This window comes from Pyrgilauda ruficollis, unplaced genomic scaffold, assembly GCF_017590135.1.
Source record: "Pyrgilauda ruficollis isolate IOZ18807 unplaced genomic scaffold, ASM1759013v1 scaffold16, whole genome shotgun sequence".
Lineage (NCBI taxonomy): Eukaryota > Metazoa > Chordata > Aves > Passeriformes > Passeridae > Pyrgilauda > Pyrgilauda ruficollis.
Window position 1 is genome coordinate 6,723,802 of NW_024514764.1, and position 23,003 is coordinate 6,746,804.

Here is a 23,003-nt window from a genome sequence, read left to right on the forward strand (position 1 = left end):
CTGCTTACATGTAGCAGGAACACATCATGGGGCACATACTTGATGGTTTTCTTAGAAATCCTCTTGCAAAATTTGAATTAATTTAATTTTTGGGTTTTTAGTAAGTCAAGTAGTTGCATGAGTATTTACCAACTCCATTATGTTTCCCAGTGTCTACAATAATCTGGTGGGGTTTGCATCACCCTTAGTCACGGATACAGCAAATGAATGCTCCAGCCCAACTTCAGCTGCTACATATCAGCCAACCTTTGCTGCAGGTAATTCTTACAAAAGTACAAACATTAAACCATCAGGAATTGATATTAGAGAAGGGATCATAGCTCTTACTGAACTTTGAAATGTAGACAATTTGCATAATATAAATAAATTCTTAGCAGTGGAATAAAACTTCTTGTTTATGAAGCGAAAGAAATTAGAAAATGGAAAGGTTGAAAACTGGTGCAGAATTTAAAATGCAAATTAAAAATGCATTTTTTCTGAAAAACTGATAGGTCTGTTTGATATGCATTTAATTGTGCTTTTTCATGCCTCTAGGATATGCTATTATTTTGAAGACTTTAAGCACTTCTAAACTTTCTTTACAGCTGTACGTAGCAATACAGGGCAGAAAACTCAGCCAGAGGTGATGTCACAGAATGCAAGAAAGCTAATTCAGAAAAATCTTGCAACATCAGCAGATACTCCTCCAAACACAGTCCCAGGAACTGGCAAAAGTGTTGCTTGTAGTCCCAAAAAGACAGCCAGGGACCCTAAAACAGGAAAAGGTAAATACAAACCTTAAAAACCAACAACCCTACCACTGACAGCAAGAAAAAAATACCTCAGTGGGTTTCTGTGCAGGAGTGTCAAGTTGCACTAACTCTATTTCGTACCTGTAGCTGTGCAGGAGAGGAATTCCTACGCAGTTAGCGTGTGGAAGCGGGTCAAAGCCAAGTTAGAGGGCCGAGATGTGGATCCCAACAGGAGAATGTCTGTGGCTGAACAGGTGAGTTGAAAATGAAGTTCCAGTACTGGTGCTTGCTTTAAATACACACTGATTAGCAGGTCTGTATGCTGAAGTGTGCCTTCAGGGCTGAAATCCTGTTGTGAGTGGGGGTTCCTTTGGGGGTGGGAGTTACTGCAGTGCAAATCAAGGTTGCTGCTGCCTTGTATTGCTGTATTGCTGTGGGTTTGTTGGTCATATGATTTTGTTTTTCATATGGGACGTTTATGTAAAGCCATGAATCAGATAAAATTGTCTTTTGTCTGTTAGTAAGCTAGCATTTGTTCCACAGCAGCTGATAGCCCGGGAGAGCACGAGATCTGTACAGCTGCCCAAGGGACAGGACTTCTGTGTTCACTAACATAACACACTCCTGTCTCTGGGCAACGGAGTCAGGGAACACAGTTGTCCGTGTCTATTTGAGAATGGTGTGGCTACTTCCAAGATAGGAGCTGTGAATGAGATGATAATGTGATTTTTTTTTTTGCAGTATAGCTTCCTGTTTCTTTTGTGGACTGCACAAAGTTATGTCTACAGTTATTTCAGATTTTTTTCAATGAAATATTTGCAGGTGGCATTCAACAGTAAATTCTAAGATCACTTAAACATTTTCAAAATTCTAGCTTATTTTTGATTCCTTGTTTGACCTTTTTAATAGGTTGACTTTGTGATTAAGGAAGCAACTAATCTAGATAACTTGGCTCAGCTGTATGAAGGTTGGACTGCCTGGGTATGAGTAGGGAGACAGCAGCTCGGTCTGGTTCAGCGAGGTCAGACATCCACCAGAATCAACTCGGCCTCAGGCATCCGTAGCCGCACCACAGTCGGTGGTGATGCATACTGGGGCTTAATCTGAGGAAACCTAGGAAATCTCGGTGCACTGGGAAGTGAATCCTGCAGGATAGCTGCACTCAGGGATACGCTAAACACAATGGTCTGCAACCCCCACGGTCAAGGGTGAAAGCTCACCGCTTGAGCAACACGGTTTGTCTTTCTGCTACGGAAGAACTGCAAACGTGTCTGGGGGTCAGCTGCAGAAAGAAATCAGGATGCTACAAACGGCAGAGTGATTTGGAACTCAATTCCACCTGACCCTGTGAACAATTCAGGAAACACCGAACCCTGTTCAAAGAAAAACAGAAAAATGGGGCCATGAAGAAATCACAGCAAGGGCAGATTTGATGCATTCAGATCCTTGTTCCTCTTGTTCTGTGGCAGCAGTGCTGGTTGAGTTGACCAGTTAGTACGGGAAAAGGCTACAAAATGTAAACTTCAGAAATGGACTGAAAGCAAAGAGCTGTACATCAGATACACGCTGCATTGGAAGAACTTCTGAGATAGAAGAAAAAGCCTTTGTTCTCTTCTCCCTTTCCTCTTTCCTTTCACTCCTCCCTCCCAGCCTCTCCTTGCATACACCCCTCTTGGCTTATTCTTGTAGGTTAGGCGTACTTCCAATATACTTTTTATTTCAATCCTTCTACTTCACAGTTTAGTCAAATTAACAACTTAAATTCTGTTTGGTAAACAATTTCTCCAAAAGCACTGAAAATATAGAACATCAACGATTACTTATGAGTTGGATGGTCAAATGCAAAATGTAATTTTGGTTATTTTAAAGTCATTTTTGTGATTCTATTATGTACAGTTTCTCAAAATTGTCACTGTGCATTTAAAAGTAATGATTCCTACAGGCATTTGATTTAATGTGCACTTCCCTCTGCTTGCAGTGTACACTTTTTTGTAATTCAAATTGTCCCTCCAATCTCATTCTACTGTGATTGCTGTAGTTTCTTTCGTACGACGTAGCTAATCCAATGTAATCTTTACCTTTTTAAAAACCAGGATAGAGTATCTAGTAGAGTTTTACATTGTTGATGACAGATAACAATAAAGTGATGTTCTGGTGGAGGTAGAGTGATATGCTTTTTACTTCATTTTCCTAATCCTTTTAGTTCACACTTGTAAATTCTAGTGCTTCACTTCGCAGGGGTATACATATAATCCAAGAAATGAAGGACTCTCAAATTTTTGTTCAACTAGATCTGTAAAGATTTCTGCAAAGTAGTTTTCCTTTGCCATATTTCTTCTATAGATGGCTGTTCAGTAATGTATCCATAGGGAATCTTCCACCAAGGTTTTTTTTTTTTTTAATCAGTTCTCAAAGTGTGATTATGGTCAGAAAAGTCTCACTAAAAATGGCATCTTCCTTGGATCAAGGTCCTGCTTGTCTGCTGGTTGTCTGAAAGACTTCTTGTTTTATTATTTAAGCAGGACACCTTTAGGAAAAGGCAACTTCCTTTTCTTAGAGAAACAAATCCCACAGAATTCAGCTACAACTGCAGAACTGTAAAGGTGCTGATAGCTAATGCACCCTGGCATTCTGAACCCAGATAAATTCATTGTAGCTCTGTATAGAGAGTTTCTCTTTTGTAAACTTGGTGAATTCATTATGGACAGTTGCTGAAAAATGTGGGAAGGTCCTTAATGCCATTTTAGTCACTTTTCAGAGTAAAACCACACTTTCAATACAGCATTTTTTCAGTCAAAATCCAAGTATTAAAATATTTGAGCCAAGCCCACTACTGGTGTAAAATTAATTTAATTGAAAGGGTTTGCAGCAGTTCATCTGAGTAGGAAGCTTGGCTGGTGATTTTTGGATAATGCCAGCAAACTTCTGTTCCTTTCAGTATTTGCACTATGCTGACTGCTCTGCCTCCGCAGTAGGTCTTAGAATTCACTTTCTCCTCTGTTGCCAACTTTTTGTGGACATGCACTTTGAAGTGTAACAGTTTTCAACAGTCATATGGCCTTCCTTGCACTCTGATTGCCTGATTACCTCTAGGGAAGTCACAGGCTTTGCATCTAACAGTACCCGTGCAAACGCATTCCACTGCCTCTGCTTCCTGACCCTCTGCCGGCACGTCCAGGAAAAGCTGTTGGAATGTTGCAGTGAAGAACATTCACATGCAGAACAGGACACTTGACACTGTTGGTCCTTTTCATTTTTTCTCCGGTTAAAAATAACCTTATGAACAATCTGTTGGAGAAGTGTAGTGACAGGAGTGTGTTGTACCTGCTGTTTTGTTTCTTGGAAGCTGGGGGGAAGGGAGGGGTAATGCACTCACCTGTGGCTCATGTATTATACCTCTGCCATCCAGAAATGAAACACTTGTGTGGAGATGGGTTCTTACTGCGTAATTTAATAAAGTTTTAAAAAATAAAAAAAGAATATGTGTTTTTAATTTCCTTCTGTGCAACACTGTGTGGTTGTGAAAATTACAGGGAGGAATAAAGTGCCTGATACAAACAAATACAAACCAAACCCCAAATTAGAGCAGGATTCTCCAGAGACTTAAATTTGCATAATTAATGCAAAGGAGACAGCTCAGATATGCAGGAGTTAGTGGGACTGTCACTGCTGGCTTGTGTGCTGACACATTTTTCTTGGAAAAGTTGACAGTATGGGAGGTTGGTACAGTCTTGATGAAACCTAAAATTCAGGTTCTGCTCACACATTCTGCATAGTAAATAAGACTGTTATATTCTCTTAAAAGATGCTTCTTACAAAGACATAAGGGCACTTCCTTTATTTTCAGTAGAACTGGTGTTTATTTTCCCTGCAGTGAGGCACACCTAGAATAATGCAGTCTGGAATCACCTCTCTAAACACATACAAACCAGCTGAAGCTATAGAAGTCAAGCAGTTCAGCTGAGGGCTATTTTTTGCCTGCTGCTTATCCACAGTAAATATTAACAAAGGGTTCATGCTATAAAATGATTTCTCAAAGCCAAATTTCACCTATGTTCAGCAGTTTTGTTACCTCCTCACAGTTCTGTAGGCTCATGGTTGAGATGCCCTTTGAAAATCGAGTTGCTTGTTTGCCTCTCTTCCTCTCCCGTTTTGGAAAGCCAGGATGTGAGCATGGCTCTGCCAAATGGGTTGCTGGGATGTGTTAAACTGGAGTCATTAGTGGTGTCCTAGATTATTTTGGTAGGATAATGGCACAGTCAATACAACAAATGGAAAATGCAGCAGATCTATACAGTTAACAGAATTTAGTTTTGTACTTTTTAGGGACTTCGTGGTCTGGTTTTGCTTTGCAACAATTGGTTTTGACCTCAAGGATTATCCTATTTAAATAGAATAATGTTTTTTCTAATTTTTCAAATGTTTGCAAAAGACCCAAGTCCCCCAAATCGAAGCTCTTTCTAAGTGCTGTAGTCTTTAAGGTTAATTTACTTCAATTATTCATCAATATGTTCTGTGCCTGGTACATTAGCCATTCTGTTTTAGTGCTCTCAAGTACTTCAAAGGTTTCTTTGCTTTCTTTTTTTTTTTTTTTTTTTTTTTTTTTTTCAAGCTTTTCCTAAAATTAGCACACATACTTTATGCATTAAAGAATTTGACTAGGAAAAGTATTTGAAAAACACCTGCCATCTGTGTGTTTGTTAATGTAGTCCCAAATTATAAAATGCATTTTTTCTTTAGTGAAGTTGTGAGCATACTGTTAACACTTTAGCTAAAGAATTTCACAGAAATTACAGATATTAGCTACAAACTACTGCTGTGTACATAAATGCATAGCTGATTAGAGCAATTCTGCCATTCATCAGGCTAATTTTTTATTAATAGCATAATGAATGTGTATTAGGTATGCTGGAAGGGTGGAGGCTTGACGTGTAAACTTTGTGTGCCTGTTCTAAGTGCACAGATCAGTTGCATTGCCCCTTTCAAAGGTGCTTTGAAGCCTGCTTGGGGATTTAATTTTCTGTGCATCTGCTAAGAGAGAATCTTGGTGCAGGCAGAATTGATGCCGCTGCAGCGTGGTCTGTGCCGGTATTGAGGCGAGCAGAACGGCTGGGTGTAGCTCAGGTAAGGTGCAGGAGGTACTGAGCTGCTGCTGACCCTCTGCCTCCTACACCGTGGCTGAGATTTAACAGTGGAATCTGAATGCCTTTTTTAATAGACATTTTTTAATTTGCCGTGGTGCCTCACTTGGCCTGGCTGCTCAGCGAGGGAGGCGCGGGCAGGTGGAGGGCCCTGCCCTGTGCTGTGCTCCACGGCCTCTCTGGCATTTCTGGGCTTGAGGGCACCCAGCAACGCTCTCCTGGCCCTCTGCCCCTCTGAGGTACAGAGCAACACGTAACAGGAGGGAAAGGCACCTCCACGGGCCCTCTGGGATGGAGAAAAGCTGCAAGGGCACCTGGCTGGAGAGCTGGTGTTTGAAAAACTGGCTGGAGATGATGGCAGTGCCTGCTTTTCCATTGGTAAGTGCTTGGGTTTTTTTGTGGTGAGAATCACATAAATGGATGAAACCCGGAGCTGGCTGATGGTATCTCATAGCCAGAGCAGTGTTGCTGCAGGGCACTGCAAATATCTGTGGAAACTGTAATCTATCACAGAACCACACGATGGTGAGGGGTTGGAATGGACATTAAATACCATCTAGTCCCAACACTCCTACCATGGGCAGGGGCATCTCCCAGCATTGAATCTCCCTGGGCAAGCCTGTTCTCACCACTCTCAGTAAAGAATTCCCTCCTAATATCTAACCCAAATTCCCCCTCTTCAGTTTGTACCCTTTACTCCTTGTCCTGTCACTACAGTTCCTGATGAAGAATCCCTCTCCTTGCAGGCCCCCTCAGACACTGGAAGGTTGCTGTGAGGTCATATGGCTCCATGCTCTTTTAAAAGACTAACAAAATTATTGCTGGCATCATCACTTACTTATGAAATCAATTTTTGTGTGAGCTTTGCTGCGGGCTCAGAGCAGGGCACGGGGCTGGGGAAGGGCCGCGGCGTGAGGAGCAGCGGCCGAGGGAACCGGGACACAGGGAGCTCAGGGCAGGGCAGGGAGCTGGGGAAGGGCCGCGGCGTGAGGAGCAGCAGCTGAGGGAACCGGGGTTTTATTTGGGACACAGGGAGCTCAGAGCAGGGCAGCGAGTTGGGGAAGGGCAGCGGCGTGAGGAGCAGCAGCTGAGGGAGCCGGGGGTGTTCACTGCGGACACAGGGAGGCTCAGGGTCACCTCAGGAACCTGGTCAAAGGGGGCTGGAGCCGGCTGTACTCCCAGGAAACAAGGGACAGGACAAGGGGACACAGTCTTAAGCTGAGCCTGGAGAGGTTTAGGTCGGACATTAGGAAGAATTTGTTCAGAGCGATTAGATATTGGAACGGGCGGCACAGGGTAGAGGTGACGGTAGAGTCACCATCCCTGGAGGTGTTTTAAGGAAAGATCCGATGTGCGTCACTCAGTGCCGTGGCGCAGCTGACAAAGTGGTGCTCGCTCGCAGGCTGGACTCAGAACTCTTTTCCAACGTGACTTTTCGGTGGGGGTGCCGCCCTCCCCAGAGCCGAGCGCCGCTCCCCGCGCGGGCCCGGCGCCGCCTCAGCCGCACTGCGGCGCCGAGGGGGGCGCGCGCACGCCCCGCGCGGTTCGAATCCCAGCAGCCAACCGGCTGCCGGCGGGGAGCCGGGACTGACCAATCACAGCGCTCAGGCGACCAGCGGAGGCTATAAAAGGCGGCGGAGCGGCGTGGAGAGGGAGGGCGTGGCCGGCGTTGGGGGAGCGGCGCAAGATGGCGGAGGGGGACAACAACAGCGTCTACCAGCTGGTGAGGGCGGCGGCGCCGGGCGAGGGCTGGCGGCCGCTCGGGCCTGCTGGGGGCGGCGGCGGAGCCAGGCCCGCTCTGCCCTGCTCTGCCCTACCCTACCCGCAGCGGTGGCTGGCGGGGGCCGCTCGGCCCCGCGCTGTGTGACGCGGTTCGGCGCTGGGGGTTCGGTGTGGGATGGGCTCGGGGCCGCGCGTGGGGCGGCTGCCGCGGCTGCCGCGGGTGCAGGCCCGGGGCGCGGGAGCGGCGGCTGCGCTGCTGCTCGCGGGCCGGAGCCCCCGGCAGCGCTTGGCGTTACGCGATCTGCGGCGGTCAGCCGGACTGTGTCTGTGTCAGTCTGTCTGTCCGAGCGCTCGTGTCCGTGCGTGTCTGTTTGTGTGTGTGCAGCCTCCCGCTGCGGCACCGAGCGCCGCAGCGATCCCGGGGAGCGGCAGGCGTTGGGTGATTCGGCTTAACTGAACGTGCCGAGATACGCTTGAGTAGTTAAATAAACATAAGGCTATATATATATACATATATATATATATATAGTTATGCCTCAGTTGGTAAGCGGCTGCTGTGGGGAATGGGAAAATCGCTGTAAAATCCCGTGAGGGGGCAGAGGCGTTTGAGCGCTGCGGGGCTGCGCACCCCGGCTGGGCACAGGGAACAGCTCCGGCTGCTCAGAGCTTCCAGGGAGGCTCCGGAGTTTGTAGAAAGCCCACGAGCTGTGTTGTTCTAGTGGCGTCGGAGTTCTCATTGGAATTAAGTGTAGCGCATAGCTGAGAGTGAAACCTGTTCTGTTACCTCTGCACGGCAGACGTGCGTGTCTTCATGGCTTTTCACCTCTTACTGCTCGGGCAGCAGTCGGTTCTGTTCATGGTTTACTGAGTTTTGTAATCTCTGAGATGCCGTCTCCCACTGAGGGGAGACTGTTAAGCTCTGTTAAGTGTGGAACACCTCGGGTGAACTGCTTAGCAAGCTGATGGCAGCACAGGTGGGACCTCCTTGCAGGAGAGGTGTAGGGAGGAATGCAGGAATCACAAAGGAAGTGGAGTTGAAAGGCTGTCTTGGGCAGCTTGTGGGAAAACTTGCTGTCCAGATGTGATCAGTTGGATAACCTTACTGTGGATTCTGAGTCTTTATCCATGTTCCTTATAATAAACTGACATTGGACAGCAGCTAGAATGCTTCAATTTAATGTGGTAGGCTTGTCTTGGAAAATACATGTATTTTTAAACAGTTCTCATATTACAGTTTTCCAGTCATTGACACTGAAAACTTGAGAGCTTTTAAAACCTGACTTTCTACTACTCTGGGGGGATAGGGTATGGTAAATGGGAGATTAGGGGAAAACACCTTGGCAAAATCTGGGAGGAGGTATTGTTTGGCCTACACATGCTGCTAGGATCTTGACTATTTAAAGGCATCACAGCTACAATGTCGTAAGTTAGTACAAAACTCACAATATTATTATTAATTTAATTACTCAGATTTGTGGCTGGGATCTTTAATTATTACACTAGGGGGTTTTTTTTAGCTACTTCAGTGTGGGAATTAATTTGATGCTCTGGTTAGTTAAAGGAGTTTTCTTCTCTTTTTGTGTAGGCAGCTGAAACTGCAAGCTTGGAAGAGCAGTTGCAAGGATGGGGAGAAGTGATTCTGATGACGGATAAAGTCCTTCGCTGGGAGCGAGCCTGGTTTCCTCTGGCCCTGATGAGTGTTGTTTCCTTTTCCTTCCTGTGAGTACCTTCTGGAGGGAGCCTGCAACATCACTGCATCTTCATGGCTGGTACCAAACCTATTAAGAAAATTAGTAGGACATCTGGAGAGGTCTAATGGAAAGGTTTTTACTCTAGATTCTTTTTCTTAAAATGTGTGAACTTTGTTGGAAATTAAAACCAGAAGTAACGAAAGCAGGAAGTAACATGATTCACATCCTGCTCAGAATGGTTTCTGCAAAAGCTGTTTGCCAGCAGTAACTGCTGGGGTGTTTACTGTGCTCAGCTGAATGTTCTTCAGTGGTGCATTCATGTTCTGCCCTCATTCTTTGTCCCCTGCTTCTTACTCAGATCTCATGATCTCCTTTGGTCAACCCCCCCCCCCACCAGCAGTATCCTTACAGAAAGCTTGTTTCCCTAGGGCACAGTATCCTATTCTGCCTCTTTACTGTGGGTTTAGGATAAGTTCAGGGGCTTTTTTGCACAACTAGGGTTTTTAATATTCTCTGTCATGTCTTTTGAGAAAGGAGAAAAGGGAAGATTGCAGGTAACTTCAGTCAGCAAGGTGGAAGGATGTTGCCTGTGTGATTGGAGGTGGTGGAGGCATTTGGTTGTGCCTTTATGTAACGTGGTAGTAAAGATGACCTGACTGCCTTGCACAGACAGCTGTTTGTGCCAGCTCTGCAGTTTGCCAGCTGTATCTGTTCCTGCAGTGAGGAGAGAAATTACAAAAAAAAATGTTGAACCAGGTGAGGCAGGGATGGTTGGTGTTTTGGTTAATATAAAATTTTTTGCTTTTAGGGGAGATGACAAAGGTGGAAATCAAATGGAAATTGAAAAGTAACTTTTAAAAGAAGTAATTGTGAAGTTGAGGTTATTCTGTTATAAATTCTGTGATTACAGCAGGGAAGATCTTGTGCTGAGTAATACTTTATGGAAATGCAGAACTACTTCAGGTTCTGAACTCACCAGAATGACCTTGAACACCCAGCACAGTGTGACTGTGCAGATGAACAGAACACATAGCCCTGCAGGAGCACTCTGCAGATGCACAGAACAGCCCCACCATGGACTGGGTCATTTCTTTGCTTCCACTGTTTCAGTTTTCAGGAAGTTCTGTGAAGTACAGGTGGATAGCAGAGGGCCCAGCTGGTGTTATCAGACACTTAGGAGATCAGCTGGTTCTTATCCAGTTGCCCTTCTGCTGTGTTTGAGTGATGGCAGACTGAATATGGAGAATGCAGCACTGCTTGAAGTGGAGATTGACAGCCTCTTGTCCAGAACAGGTTTGGCTGGCTCTGCCAGGAGAGAGTGAGCAAATGACAGCCTCTAGTGGATCTGGGTTCTGTGACTTGAGCAACAAAATTAAGAGCTTTTACTCTACCTGGTTATTTCATATGTTCACTCACTCATCCTCATCCCTCAGTCAGTGTTAAGTTCACTGTTGTTCTATTTCTGAGAGAATAATAATGATGAAGCTTTACTTCTACTGAACTTTATGCCTTATTTGCTTGTAGCATATTCTTATCTAGTATATTAAGAAAAAAAGGCATTTTTTGTAATTTTGTTTGAGGTTAGGCAGGAGAGTATGTCTGGAAGCTCTGAGCCAGTCTGAAGGAGTGACCAAGCATGTCTAGTGTTGAGCAATTGGAGCACTCAGAAATAATTTCTTTTCTTTCTGCAGGATGATCTACTATTTGGACCCATCAGTTCTCTCAGGTGTCTCCTGTTTGGTTATGTTCCTCTGTTTGGCTGACTACCTGGTTCCTGCTCTTGCTCCTCGAATCTTTGGCTCTAATAAGTGGTGAGGAAAGCTTCAATTGAAAGTTTATTGAGTGTATTTATGATCTTTATCAAAATGGATTTGTGGATATCAAATAGTTACTTTGTAGAGTCATTGTAGTGAGAAGTTAGCAATCTCTGTAATACATGAAGTGAGGACAGCAGCAACATGTTCTTCTTTTTCTGGAAGATAACTACTACTACAACATACCTTTATTGTTCCTTTTCCTCTGGAAAAATCGGATTGTTTTTTAAGAAGTAGGCACATTCTGTACTTTCCATTAAGCATGCTAATTAGTCCTGCTAGACTAGTTTTTAGTAATGAATGGATAATGTATACTGAAAAGTAAAATTATGTGGAAGAGTACTGATTGTATGTTTGGAAAAAAGCAGTAGTAAATGTGATAGAAAAGAGAGTAATGCAGAGAGTATGAGTGTGATTGAAACAGATTTGAAAAAGGCAAGTCTTGTATAGAAGCAGCAACTTGAAGAAGAGCCTGATTTGAACAGCATTAAAGGTGAATTTTAGTGTATCTACTTTAGGATGACTAATGGATAAGTGTTCTTATGTAGATAAGCATTATTTGTGTGTATCACACTGCCCAGATTAAGGTCAGGGAGTCAATTTAATTAACAGTCAGCATACAGGAAAATTACCTGGGCACTTCCTTGCAGTGCTTCCAAGCAAAGCAAATGCTGGGATAAACACTGGGTACGTTTTTACTGCTGGAAAAATGCCATGGGGAATTTTTAAAAAGTTTAAATCAAATACTGAATTTTTATTTCTGGCTTTTTTTTTCCCCTCCCTTTTATTAAAGGACCACGGAACAGCAGCAAAGATTTCATGAGATTTGCAGCAATTTGGTGAAAGCTCGCCGCCGGATTGTCGGCTGGTGGAAGCGCCTCTTCACTCTGAAGGAGGAAAAGCCTAAAATGGTACTGAGTGCTAGGGATTAATCTCTGTTGTCTTAAGATTTTGTGTGATTGAGCTTTGTCTGAAGTATTTTGGCAAAGCATGTGCCTGAATGAACTGGTATTCCAAACCAACAACTGGCACTTCAGGCTGTGACTTGATACTGGTTACACATTTATTCGGACCTGGAGTGGAAGATACAAAACTTAAAAACTTGCAGTTCTGTGTAGTTTAGGAGCATACCCTTGATAATTAGATCAAGGAAGACTGGATTTCTCTGCATAGGTAAATTTTTGGAAACAAGCTGTTTCCAATGTACACAAACTGTCCAAAAACCTGGGTCTGTAGTAGTGTGTCAGCTGGTACATGAGCTACTGAGCCACTGTCCCAAAACAGCTGTGGGTGCAGCACTGGGGGGGCACAGTCTGGCACTAAGGGATTCTGGGCAAAAAGGAACATGCACCCTGGCCACCTGATGGTCTGAAAATAAGTGAGAATAGGCAATTACAGATCCTGTAATTTAAATTTTAACATGCCTGTGCGTAGGTATCACGTGTGGAAGAGCCAGAAAGCTTCACGTGAGTTTGAAATGTTGAAGTGCTGCCAAACCCTGCAGGGAAGGGAGAATCTCCAGCAGGTCTGTGCTAACTCTTCCCTTTTCACTTCTAGTACTTCATGACCATGGTCTTCACTCTTGCTGTGGTTGCCTGGATTGGACAGCAAGTTCACAACCTCTTTCTGACCTACCTTATTGGTAAGTTGTGGATATGCAAAACACAAGGAACTCTCTTGTTAGCTGCCTGCAATGGATTGAGACTGGTAGAAGTAGAGTTTAAGTGTTGGTGGGGTGTTTTTGTTGCAGGGTTATATTTTTCTCTTTTCAAGCAATTAATGGGGCTTAAGGGAAGCAAAGAATTGCAGGGTGACAGAAGCTTCTTAAGGGAGTATTAATTATTTTTTTTCTCCTTCTCCTCTTTAGTAAGCTTCTTGTTACTGTTTCCTGGACTAAACCAACATGGGATCATCACAAAGTACATTGGAATGGCAAAAAGGGAGATCAACAAACTTCTCAAGCACAAGGAAAAGAAAAATGAATGAAGGCTTAACTGCTGTTCACTCTAGTAGAAGGTTTTCTTGGGAACAGTTTTGAGAATTAATGTATAATTAAGACAATAGAAGTTGTATTGCTCACTGACATTTTTTTTTTTTAATTGGCTCCCTGATGAAGTGAAAAAGTCATTCCAGCAGCTGCTGTGGGTTTGTCTCTTGCTGTGCTGAGTAGGGTTCTGCAGCCTGGAGCTGATCCTGTCTGAGACATCCTCTTCTTTGATGTGTGGAGCTTGTTAAGTGTCTTCATCAAACAGACCCTGGGCATAACTACCCCAACAGCAGAGCTGTAATGCCTGATAGTATTTCTGTGACTGTGTTAGATTTGCTGATCATTAATTGTGGCTGCAGCAAGTGTGAGAGGCAGTTCTGAAGGCTGATACTTCTTGGAGGCTTGTTACTACTGATCCTTGTGGCAGGAGGACAATTAGCAGAGTGAGAATGGCCGTGGCTGGGGGTGCACATCCAAAATGGGGGCAGAAGGTGGTTCCATTGTCTCACTGAACCTGTTTGCTTCTTTGGGCTGCATGTACCTGAGAATGTGTGCAGTGGGGGTCTGGAATATATAAATCTGTGTTCAGTTATTTAGCTGTAGTGTAAACTCATTGCACTGAGACTGTAGAAAATGAGTGAAGGTGTGTGTAACCTTAAGAGCTGATTGTTCTGGAAACTGCTGTTGTCATGGAGCCTTGTAGCACGTTTGGTTTTATGAATGTTTGTCTGTATACAAAATCACTCTGAATATGCTGAGTTTGACTCTGTAAATAAGCCTGAATTGTTTGTGCTTTTCTATGATCTCTCCCTCCTTTTTTAAAACTGAACTGTTTTTCTTTAAAAAGCTAAAACCTGTGTTAATGTTTTAAAAGTTTACTGTTTTAAATGAACTCTCTTCAGTGTCTATTGTAACTGTTGGGTAGGTAAATACAGACTAAAGAGAAACTACTTGAAGACTTGCTCCTCGTCAATGTACAGCGAAGGGTGTCAATGCATTTTTCAGTGGAGCAGGGGCTCTGGGAAGGGTTGAGGAAGAGCCTGTCGGTGGGGGAGATGCTGGCTGTGTGCAGCCGAGCGGTGACACGGCGCGGTGTCCCCAGCTGTGTGCCCGAGAGTGGAACATGCGCTGACACCGGCTGAGGTGCTGCCCGTCTGCTGTCACAGCACGCTGCCCTGTGTCCCTTCGGAGTGCGAGCTCACTGCAGACACAGCCCATGCATCAGCGGGGGCTGTGCTCACCGCAGCCCCGTGTCGCGCTGTCCCCGTGTCGCGCTGTCCCCGTGTCCCCGCTCCGCTGTCCCGGGCCGGGGGCTCAGCTGCGCACGCTGCCCGGCGGAGCGCAGCTTTTTGTCCCTCGTGGCTCGCCCTACGCGAGCAAAGCGTCCCCGTTCCCATGGTAGCCGGGCGGCGGTGTCGCTCCGGAAGTGCGGCGCGCGGCCTCGGCCAATGGGGAGCGCCAGGCTTGAGGGGCGAAGTCTCGCGATATCTCCTCCCGCCGATGGCCCTCCCATCACCCCGCGCGGCCCGGGCTCTTCCTTTTCCGCCATCGCGCTCTCGGTGAGTGGGGCCGGAGCCGCGGGCGCGCAGCATCCGCCCCGTCCCGGCGCCATCCGCGCCCCGCGCCCGCCCCGCCCGCGCCCGGCCGTGGCCCCGCGCTCCTCAGCGGTGCGCGGCGGGAAGCCGGGGCGGCGGCCGGGCCCGGGCCGGAGCTGTGGGGGGCTGGGCCGGGGCAGGGCGCGGGGCAGCCGCGGAGCCGGTGCACTGTGCGGCGTGCGGATCGTGCGGCGAGGCCGGGAGGAGGGAGCGGAGCGCGGGGAGCGGGCGCGGTCGGGCCCGGGAGGAGGCGGCCCCGGCGCGGGGGCTGGCGGCGCTCGCCGGGGCGGGAGTTGGCTGGCGCGGTGTTGGTGTCCCAGTGGTGAAAGTCCTCGTGTGCCTCGGGATGTGCCCAGGGACAGGGACAGCGCTGGGACGGTGCCGGCAGCGCCCGGGCTCTGTCGGAGCGGTGGCGGTGCCAAGTCATCCCTGCCGTGCCGGGGCTGCTCCGGGGCTCCTTTCCGCGAGCCTCTGAGAGCTGCTGCCGGCTTTCCTTTGCGAAGTGTTGTGTCTGTGCATCCTGCAGGTTTTTTGCAGATCAGTGAGCCGAGCAGCACCTGTTGATTTAATATCGCGTAGGATCTAGTTATTGCCCAGGATTGGTGCTGTGCAGTTGGGTGTTAGTTGGGTTTTAAGGCCAAACTGATTTACCTGAGGAGCTGTCACACTGCTGACATGGTGTCTGGGTGGTGGCTTTGAAATCGTGTGTGTGCTTTGATAAAACCACGTTTTTTAACTGTGTCAGGTTTCCTGACGTGTTGTGGTAGTGGTGACTCTTGATCACAGCTGAGCGTGTGACTCGGTTCGCTGCTTTAGCTTGAGAGTGCTTTTTAAGGTTTAATGCAACTTTCGGGCAGTGTTGGCTCTTTTAGATGTAAAAGGAGCCCTGACGGCAGCGCTGCTCGGTGTTTCTGTGCCGAGGAGGCGGTGCAGTGACTGTGCCCTCCCTGCAGGCACCATGGTGCGGATGAACGTTCTGGCCGATGCTCTCAAAAGCATCAACAATGCAGAGAAGCGAGGCAAGCGCCAGGTGCTCATCCGGCCGTGCTCCAAGGTGATCGTCCGCTTCCTCACCGTGATGATGAAGCACGGTAAGTCCCGGCCCTGCTCCCCGCGGTGGGGTAAGAGATGGAAGTCGAGGTGCTTGAAGTAGTTTGGTGCAACAGTTAATTAGTTGTGTTATTGTAGCTAAGCGTGTCTCTGTCTGCTGGTCTCCTGCAGGTTACATTGGTGAATTCGAGATAATTGATGATCACAGAGCTGGGAAGATTGTTGTCAACCTCACAGGCAGACTCAACAAGGTAGGATTTGTCTTCCTGAATTCTCTTCTCTAAGGAACTGTTTAAATAAGACTTCTTAAAATTTTTTATGTTTGTCTGCTCCATTTCTAAAAGAACTGCTTGTAAAGGAGGTGGTATTTGTTGAATCCATGTAAATAAGAGTAGCAGGGATGTTATCAGTTAAAAGGATGGTTAATTTGTCTGCATTCAAAGTGGTATGGATCACTAATTATTTATTTTAAACTGATTATGTGAGATGTGCTTTCAGGGAAGTCTGCTTGCACGTGCTGTGTATTTCTCTCTGTTCAAAGGCCTTCTGGCTACCTAGTGCTTTCCCAGTTTCTTGATTTAAGCTGTCTGGAAGACTTGTCTTAAGAGATAGGGGCTGGGTTGGTTTCCAGTTGATGTTTGGTAGCTGCAGATGTGGAGGAGACAAACCTTCCTCCTGCTGCCAGGTGGGCTTTGTTTGCAGTGAGGAAAAGTGGAATGTTACATTAATTGGTGCCTGTGAAGTTCCTGGGGCATATGAGGCATTCGTGTGTGTTTTGGAAATTCTTCAATGCTTATGTCTCAAACTACTGAGCTGTGTAGTTCTGTGGGATTTGCTGTGCATCATTGTTTACAGCTAAGCTCTTCCAGTGAGAGTTGGCTCTTCAGTAAAGAAATAAAAAACATGTCTTGGTCAGAATATGTTAGGGGCTGTTCTCATGAATAAATGTGCCATCTGAAAATTGCAGAGTGTGTAAGGCAGATAATGCTGACACCCCCAAATTGCTGTAGTAGTTACAGTAATTACAGTGTTATGTGTGTGTAATAAAAGGTCAGGTTTGAGGGTAGTGTTCCTTGAACTCTCCAGGATGATGTGGATCTTCCAGGCTAATAGATGTAATGTTTCTCTCAGTCATTGCAATAAGAGAGCAGTTGTTTATTTCAGGAAAATGTGCACAGTGCAGGAAGGTGTGCTTCTGGTTTGGTGTTGGATAGTTGTTAAGATAATTGGAGCCAGTGAGGTGACTGGTGGTGGTGCTGGGGTCTTGGTCAGTAACACAATTACCTTGAAAATTCCAGTTACATGTTAATTTCTTCCTGGTTAAAATCTACATGGGGTTTTTTTTTGTGCTAACTGTGTGTGATGGTTAGAGGTGGACTATCCCTGAGCAATCCCAGGAATGTTGCTGATGTTACAGCCTGCTGTTGTGCTTCCCCAGGTGTGGGCATCAGTGGGTGGTGTAGCCTCAGCAGCAGTTCAGGGCTGTTCAGGTGAGGAGCAGGGATGAGGCTGAGGCTGAGGCAGGAACGGGGGTGGAGGTCCCAGTGGGAGCAAGGGAGGAAGCACCACTCGTGCTGTGGGTAACAGAGTGTGTGTGACAGCACTGGGTAAACCCTTCAGGCAGGGAGCTGGGATCACACATGTGCAAATCCATAAAGTTCTTCAGTTTGTAATGGAATCTTCTCTTACAGTGTGGTGTAATCAGTCCCAGATTTGATGTGCAGCTGAAGGATTTGGAAAAGTGGCAGAACAACCTGCTGCCTTCCCGTCAGTTTGGGTGAGTATGAGGGAGGGTCAAATGAGTGTTGTGTGTAAAAATGTTACACTCACAAACTGCCTGAGTTAGACTCACCTGGCACCTTCTCCTCTGATCAGCCTGGAGTTAAATTCCAGTATAAAAATCCATCCTCCATATAAATGCCCTTTTAAACCAGTTTTACAGGGGCACTGCTAAGCAAGGATCTGTTTCTGCTTGGCTTTGGTAAAATCCTTGTTTTACCATTTCACAGTTTAGTGGAATAGGACTTTTCTCATACTTGTTTTGGTTTTATGAATGACCATTCTTAAATGGGGAAGAAGTTATATAAGTTAGCAGGTCAGTGGAATTCACTTGAATTCACATGTCCAGACTGTGTGCAAATTAATCAGATATTAAGTGATGAGGGACTTGTAGCCTCTGTTGAACAAACCTCCACAACACAGGAAATCTTAATAATATTCAGTTTGTCTTCACAAAGTGTGTGGAATTGAGAGCTGTAATTCCCAGTGCACCAGGATGGCAGAGCAGGAGGGGTCTCCAGGGCCTCAGCCAGTCTGTCCCATCAAAGGAAGGATTGATTAACAGTTCTGTGCTGTTTCTGTGCTTAAAGCTCCAGCAGTAACTCCTGCTTCAGCTGGTGTGTAGCTACTCTGTGTTGTCATTGGGAGTTTTAAGAGTATTTAGAATGGTGGGACAGGAGGTTCTCAGGCAGGGAGCTGTTGGGTGAGGTGTGTTAGTAGTGCAGGTGTTGGCAGTGGCAGCTGCTGCAGGTGCAGATCCTGCCCTGCCCCAGGCAGCGTTCAGCACTGAGGCACATCCCAGCTGTGGCACCTCTGCCTGCACTGGGGAGCAGCATCTGTGCAGGATAGAAGTGGACTTGCTAGAGACCTGTCCAGCAGCTGGACAGGGACTGCCCAGTGGGAGCATGCAGGGAAAGAGGCAAATAGTTGGGGAACAGAAGTGTGTCAGTGTCCTGTGTGTGCTGCAGAGCTGTGCTCGTGAGAGGAGCTGCTTTTGCACTGTTGATAATCAGTCCCACTGCGTTGGGCCTGTTACAGGAGCAGGCCTTGCTGTTGTGACACAGAGGAAGTTGGTGCTGTCAGCTCTGCAGCAGCCAGGAACAGGGAGATAAACTGAACTTTTGCTCTCTCTTGGCAGGTATATTGTACTGACAACCTCAGCTGGCATCATGGACCATGAGGAGGCGAGACGAAAACACACAGGAGGCAAAATCCTGGGATTCTTTTTCTAAAACTTGTAAAAAAAGAGGATACTAATAAATTGTTCAAATGGACTCTGGTGTTTCCAGTGGGTATTTTAATTTGAACACTGCCTGTGGCAGTGTTTGTAACAGCTCTTCAGTAGTGCTCGAGGTCCAGCTTCACTTCAAATGATGTTTGGGTTCCACACCATCCCTGGTCACAATTCTATTTCTTTAATGATATAATGTGCTTCTAAAAATTACCACTGGAGTGGCATTTTGGGGTCACTGTGCAGGAGAGCCTCAGCAGGGGAGCTCTAATGCTAAACTCATGCTAATCCCAGCTCTCCTGCTTGGGCTCACCTCACAGTGTTCAATACATGTGTCTGCAGTTAGTTACCTGTGTGTGATTCTAGAGTTTCACCTTTTGCCTCAGTAATAGAAGATGCCGTGCCAGAAGGTATTTCCTGTTCATGGTTAAAAAAGTTGTGGGATGTGGGATTCTGGAATAATTAAAGGGGTTGAAGTTTTGATTTCAGGTCACAAACTTGCTCCACATCATACAGTGAAAGGAGTAACTGAGGTTGGGAGGTGAATAATTCTTTTCCTTCAAATTTCTACTTTGAAAGTGTTTTGAAACCCCAGAATTTTGGGTAGAGTAGTTGCTAGGCAGCTCGTATGTGTTGGCACAAAGAAACAGCTGTTTGGGATTTCTTTACATTTTCAGAGTGAGGAAATAAGGTTGTCTGAGCCTACACGTGGGGAATATTTAGTATTGAATGAGTTGGTGTTTTCTTCAGGCACGTGACAGCACAGTGTCCTTGATGCAGAGAAATCAGATGTGTTTCAAGGCAGTACCTGGAGCAGTACAGCTTGGCAGAGGATGGGCAGCAAGCTGGGCTGATTGCATTGTCCAGCAACACCTGCCCTGCCTTGTTTCACTTGGTTTGGAGTCTTACCAGGAGGGAGCCTTTGGAGATGTAGCAAGTGCTTCAACACGCTCTAAACCAGCTGGTGAAATTTGTGATTCTGATACAAACAGTTGGGAACCAGGTTTTCCTGCTTGGTGATACATTCCCATGCCCACCATGTACCGTTGCTTGGGCTGGAGGTGTCCTGCCTTGAAGGTGATACTTACCACAAACCTTGTCATGGAAGGGCTCTTCAGGCACAGCCTGAGGTCAGTATAACTAACCTCACTTGGTTCAGACTGTTACTCTTTGTGGAGAAAAGGAGAAGGTGATATTGTTAAGCAAAAGGTCTTTACTCTGGACAGATGCTGCAGTGTCACTGATGAGGTGCTTGCCAAGGAACATGAGAGCCAGCAGAGCTCTGGAGGTGCTTACAGGAGATGTGGTGGCACCAGCATCCTGGCTTGAGCCTGGCTGAGAAGAGCAGGGGCGCAGGCTAAAGCTGGTCCAGCTGCTGGGTCACAGCTGTGATGGATTGGACACAGCTTCAGATCGTTCAGATGGCATCACTGGTTCTCAGTTTGACTGGAGACAAATCTGCTTAGCTGCAGGTCTCTACACTGAATTAGAGTATTTACAAAGTCAAGAGTCTGTTTCAACTCCTGTGCTGTCAAATGGAGCTCTTCAGTGACAGCTGGGGTTTTCCCTATCCTTGGTGGTTTTCATTCTGCAGTACCAGGCACTGACACCTGAGATTTTGTACTTCTTGCTCAGAGTAACCCTGAAGCTTGTATCAAGATTCACTATTCTTTTTCATAAAATCTTGATTTTTATCAAGTCTAGAATAGAACATGTTTCTCATACCTAGTGGAAGAAGGCTAATGACAGTTTCAAAGCTTCCTTTAGATGAATTTACTATGGCAAGTTTCCTGCTAGTTTGACAGTTGTGTTTTAAATGTTTTACGCAGGGCATACATGGTAGTTTTTCTGACCCACCTTAGCTGTGTGTCCTTTACTCCCACAGAGACTCCTGAGGTAATAATTTCTGATGTTCTCAGTTGACAGATCAGTTGGGAATGAACTGTAAATTTATTCCACAAGCCAGCCCAGCAACTTTTATAGACTTATTAAATAGAAATTAGAGCTCTGATGTAACAAGAATGACTTGGAGGAAAGGAAGCAGCAGAAGAAGCACCTTTACCACAGGATATCTACAAAAGTAACTGCATCCAGGCTTACCACATGTGGAAGCTGATGTGGCTGATTTGGGTTCATGGCATGATCTCTGAGCTTGCACCTCGCTGGTGAGAGCTTTGCTGCTGGCTGAGAGCCATGAACTTTGGAAGGTGGGCTTGGGAGCTGACAGGAGAGATCATGACAACATGACAGCTTTAAATTAATTTTCAGGAATTTTTGCTCCCAGATATGTTTAAAATCTGAAAGTGGTGTAATTTTTTTAACCTCAGTGGTGTTTAGTGGGCTGAGGGCATGTATATGCCTTGGGCAAGCAGTTTGTAGATAAAAGCATTTTGGATAAGAAAAGGATGGATAGAGGTGGGAGGGGAGATGGCACAAAGCTGAAGTGCAGTGTGGGTTACAACAGGTACCAGGGGCAGCTGTTAGTTCAGAGAAGGGTTTGGTACCTGTGGGGCAGAGGGAGCAGCAGAGATGGGGTCCCCTGAGGGACAGGGGACTGACCTTCCTGGGGGGAAAGCTGGCGGGGTGGCTGTGCGCTGAGGAAGCCCCTGAGTTACCAGCTTTGCCCTGGGGCTGTCCTGGGTCCCCTGTGGTCTAACACTGAAGGTGATGGTGTCACCTCTGTGCCCTGCACTCCCGTCCTGAGCCCTCTCCATGCCTGCTGCCCTGGAGCAGCCCGGAGCTCACCCTGCCCTGCCTGCAGCCCCTTCGCTGCTCACAGCCACGTGTCAGCATCACCGTCCAGCCCCGGGGGCAGCGTGGGTCAGAGCTGAATTTAGTTGTGAAAATGAGTAAATGAAGTAGGTGGGGGAGAGTTGGTGATGCCCCTGTGAGGTACAGCCGAGTCTCACCTCTGCAGTCAGATCAGTGTTTGGGGTGCCATCGCTCCTTATGCCGTGGCTAAAGAAGGGGATGAGGATGTTCAAACCAAGTGCCTGCTGTGGATCCAAGCACGTCTCTACTGGTGCCTGAGAAGGTGTCAGCAGAGGGCAGCATCCCACCTGCAGTCACTGGAGACGGGGGAGACCCTGTGAGGAGAGGAGTTTCCTGATGTCTGTGCCCTGGTCCACAATGGGAGTTTTTACTGTCTTTGATGCTTTGAGCCTGGTAATATTGGAGGTAATATTGGAGGTGAGAATAAGTGCAGATCTTCAAAACACAGCAGCAGGGTAAGGAGCCTGGTGTGTGACAATGGCTTAACTGGAAATGCACCTTTTCCTCCTCATCCTTTTGTCTAATGCTGTTTAGCTAATTTAGATGTAAGACAAAGCTATGTCTTACTGCCAGTTAATGTAAGTATCCATCTCTCAGAAAATATCTGGGTGGATTTAACCACAGTTTAGTCTGGAGAACTGTTCTAGTGAAGTCCAGGGGTTTCAGAGGCTGGTGGCCTCCATTCTTGTTCATGCCTCTGATGTTTTCTCTGCTCAGGTGCTGCTCTTGTATTATTAATGCAGTAATGGGCTGTAATTTTCCTGGTGCTCAGGACAGCCCATCTGATCAAGCATGTGATGGAGTTGGGAACAGTGATGCTGTTGGTACATTCGTGCTGGGGCAGGATTCAAGTTCCTAGTCTAGTTTGGTTACATTTTATTGAGGCTTTTATCTGCTGTGCTGCACTTTGTTGTGTGTGCATTCCTGTGGCATTGTTTGGTTTTGGACAAGGTGCTCTAGGTATGTGACCCCCTCCCTCCCCAGCTTTCAGACTGCTTTTTTAACAGATTTGGGATAATTCTGTGTGAAGGCCATGGAAGTGGAGAGCATTCCTGCCACTCTGTAATCCATTGCTGTTTCTTCTTGGACTTCTATAATTTATGACTGAGGGTTGGGTTTTTTTCATATTTAATTCACTTGATGTATTGTTGTCACTCTGTGAACAAATCATGCTACACATTCTCCAGAAAACTGTTTCTCCAGGAGCTTGCAATCCCCTGCCTGTCATCTCTAGATGTCTCTCTTCCCTCAATGTAAGAAAATATGAAAAAGACAAAAGTACTGAAATGCTTGATACGTGATCCTGGATAGAAATGTGTATGTGCAGCTCCCCTCCATCTTCACCTCCCCATTAGATTAGAGTGGCAGACAGGACAGCTTGGGGATAATTCTGTGTGAGGGCCATGGAAGTGGAGAGCATTCCTGCCACTCTGTAATCCATTGCTGTTTCTTCTTGGACTTCTATAATTTATGACTGAGGGTTGGGTTTT

The 23,003-nt window shown here is 46.4% G+C and overlaps 3 protein-coding genes across 4 annotated transcripts in view; all 3 read left to right on the forward strand.

The window, feature by feature from the left end:
- Positions 1–4,208, forward strand: part of SMG1 (SMG1 nonsense mediated mRNA decay associated PI3K related kinase) — a 59,074-nt gene extending 54,866 nt beyond the window's left edge. Inside the window, exons 58-61 of the mRNA XM_041462185.1 lie at positions 151–257; positions 585–764; positions 879–985; positions 1,641–4,208. Coding sequence (XP_041318119.1) covers positions 151–257; positions 585–764; positions 879–985; positions 1,641–1,718 — 472 coding nt within the window. The 3' untranslated portion in view covers positions 1,719–4,208. The remainder of the gene's footprint in view (positions 1–150; positions 258–584; positions 765–878; positions 986–1,640) is intronic.
- Positions 4,209–7,504: 3,296 nt separating this feature from the next.
- On the forward strand, positions 7,505–14,036 carry ARL6IP1 (ADP ribosylation factor like GTPase 6 interacting protein 1). Of its 2 annotated transcripts, none has more exons than XM_041462117.1 (6): positions 7,505–7,595; positions 9,180–9,313; positions 10,977–11,093; positions 11,893–12,010; positions 12,657–12,741; positions 12,967–14,036. In XM_041462117.1, exons 1-6 carry the CDS (start codon positions 7,560–7,562, stop codon positions 13,083–13,085), a joined length of 609 nt encoding a protein of 202 aa, XP_041318051.1. In that variant the 5' UTR covers positions 7,505–7,559; the 3' UTR covers positions 13,086–14,036. The 2 variants fall into 2 exon arrangements, with proteins under 2 accessions (XP_041318051.1, XP_041318050.1); XM_041462116.1 differs by having other exon boundaries at positions 7,506–7,595; positions 10,977–11,096.
- Positions 14,037–14,508: 472 nt separating this feature from the next.
- Positions 14,509–18,784, forward strand: RPS15A (ribosomal protein S15a). Its single transcript, XM_041462118.1, has 5 exons — positions 14,509–14,645; positions 15,635–15,772; positions 15,903–15,982; positions 17,423–17,508; positions 18,649–18,784. Exons 2-5 carry the CDS (start codon positions 15,640–15,642, stop codon positions 18,740–18,742), a joined length of 393 nt encoding a protein of 130 aa, XP_041318052.1. The 5' UTR covers positions 14,509–14,645; positions 15,635–15,639; the 3' UTR covers positions 18,743–18,784.
- The last annotated feature ends 4,219 nt before the right edge of the window (positions 18,785–23,003 follow it).

What these genes read in the sequence shown, in the direction of transcription:
- ARL6IP1 (XM_041462116.1), top strand. Translation starts at nt 7,560, where the DNA reads ATGGCGGAGGGGGACAACAACAGCGTCTACCAGCTG. An exon ending in ACAACAGCGTCTACCAGCTG is followed by an intron (nt 7,596 to 9,179) that starts GTGAGGGCGGCG and finishes CTTTTTGTGTAG; the next exon opens with GCAGCTGAAACTGCAAGCTT. An exon ending in CTTTCTGACCTACCTTATTG is followed by an intron (nt 12,742 to 12,966) that starts GTAAGTTGTGGA and finishes TCTCCTCTTTAG; the next exon opens with TAAGCTTCTTGTTACTGTTT.
- RPS15A (XM_041462118.1), top strand. Translation starts at nt 15,640, where the DNA reads ATGGTGCGGATGAACGTTCTGGCCGATGCTCTCAAAAGCATCAACAAT. An exon ending in TCACAGGCAGACTCAACAAG is followed by an intron (nt 15,983 to 17,422) that starts GTAGGATTTGTC and finishes CTTCTCTTACAG; the next exon opens with TGTGGTGTAATCAGTCCCAG. An exon ending in CTGCCTTCCCGTCAGTTTGG is followed by an intron (nt 17,509 to 18,648) that starts GTGAGTATGAGG and finishes CTCTCTTGGCAG; the next exon opens with GTATATTGTACTGACAACCT.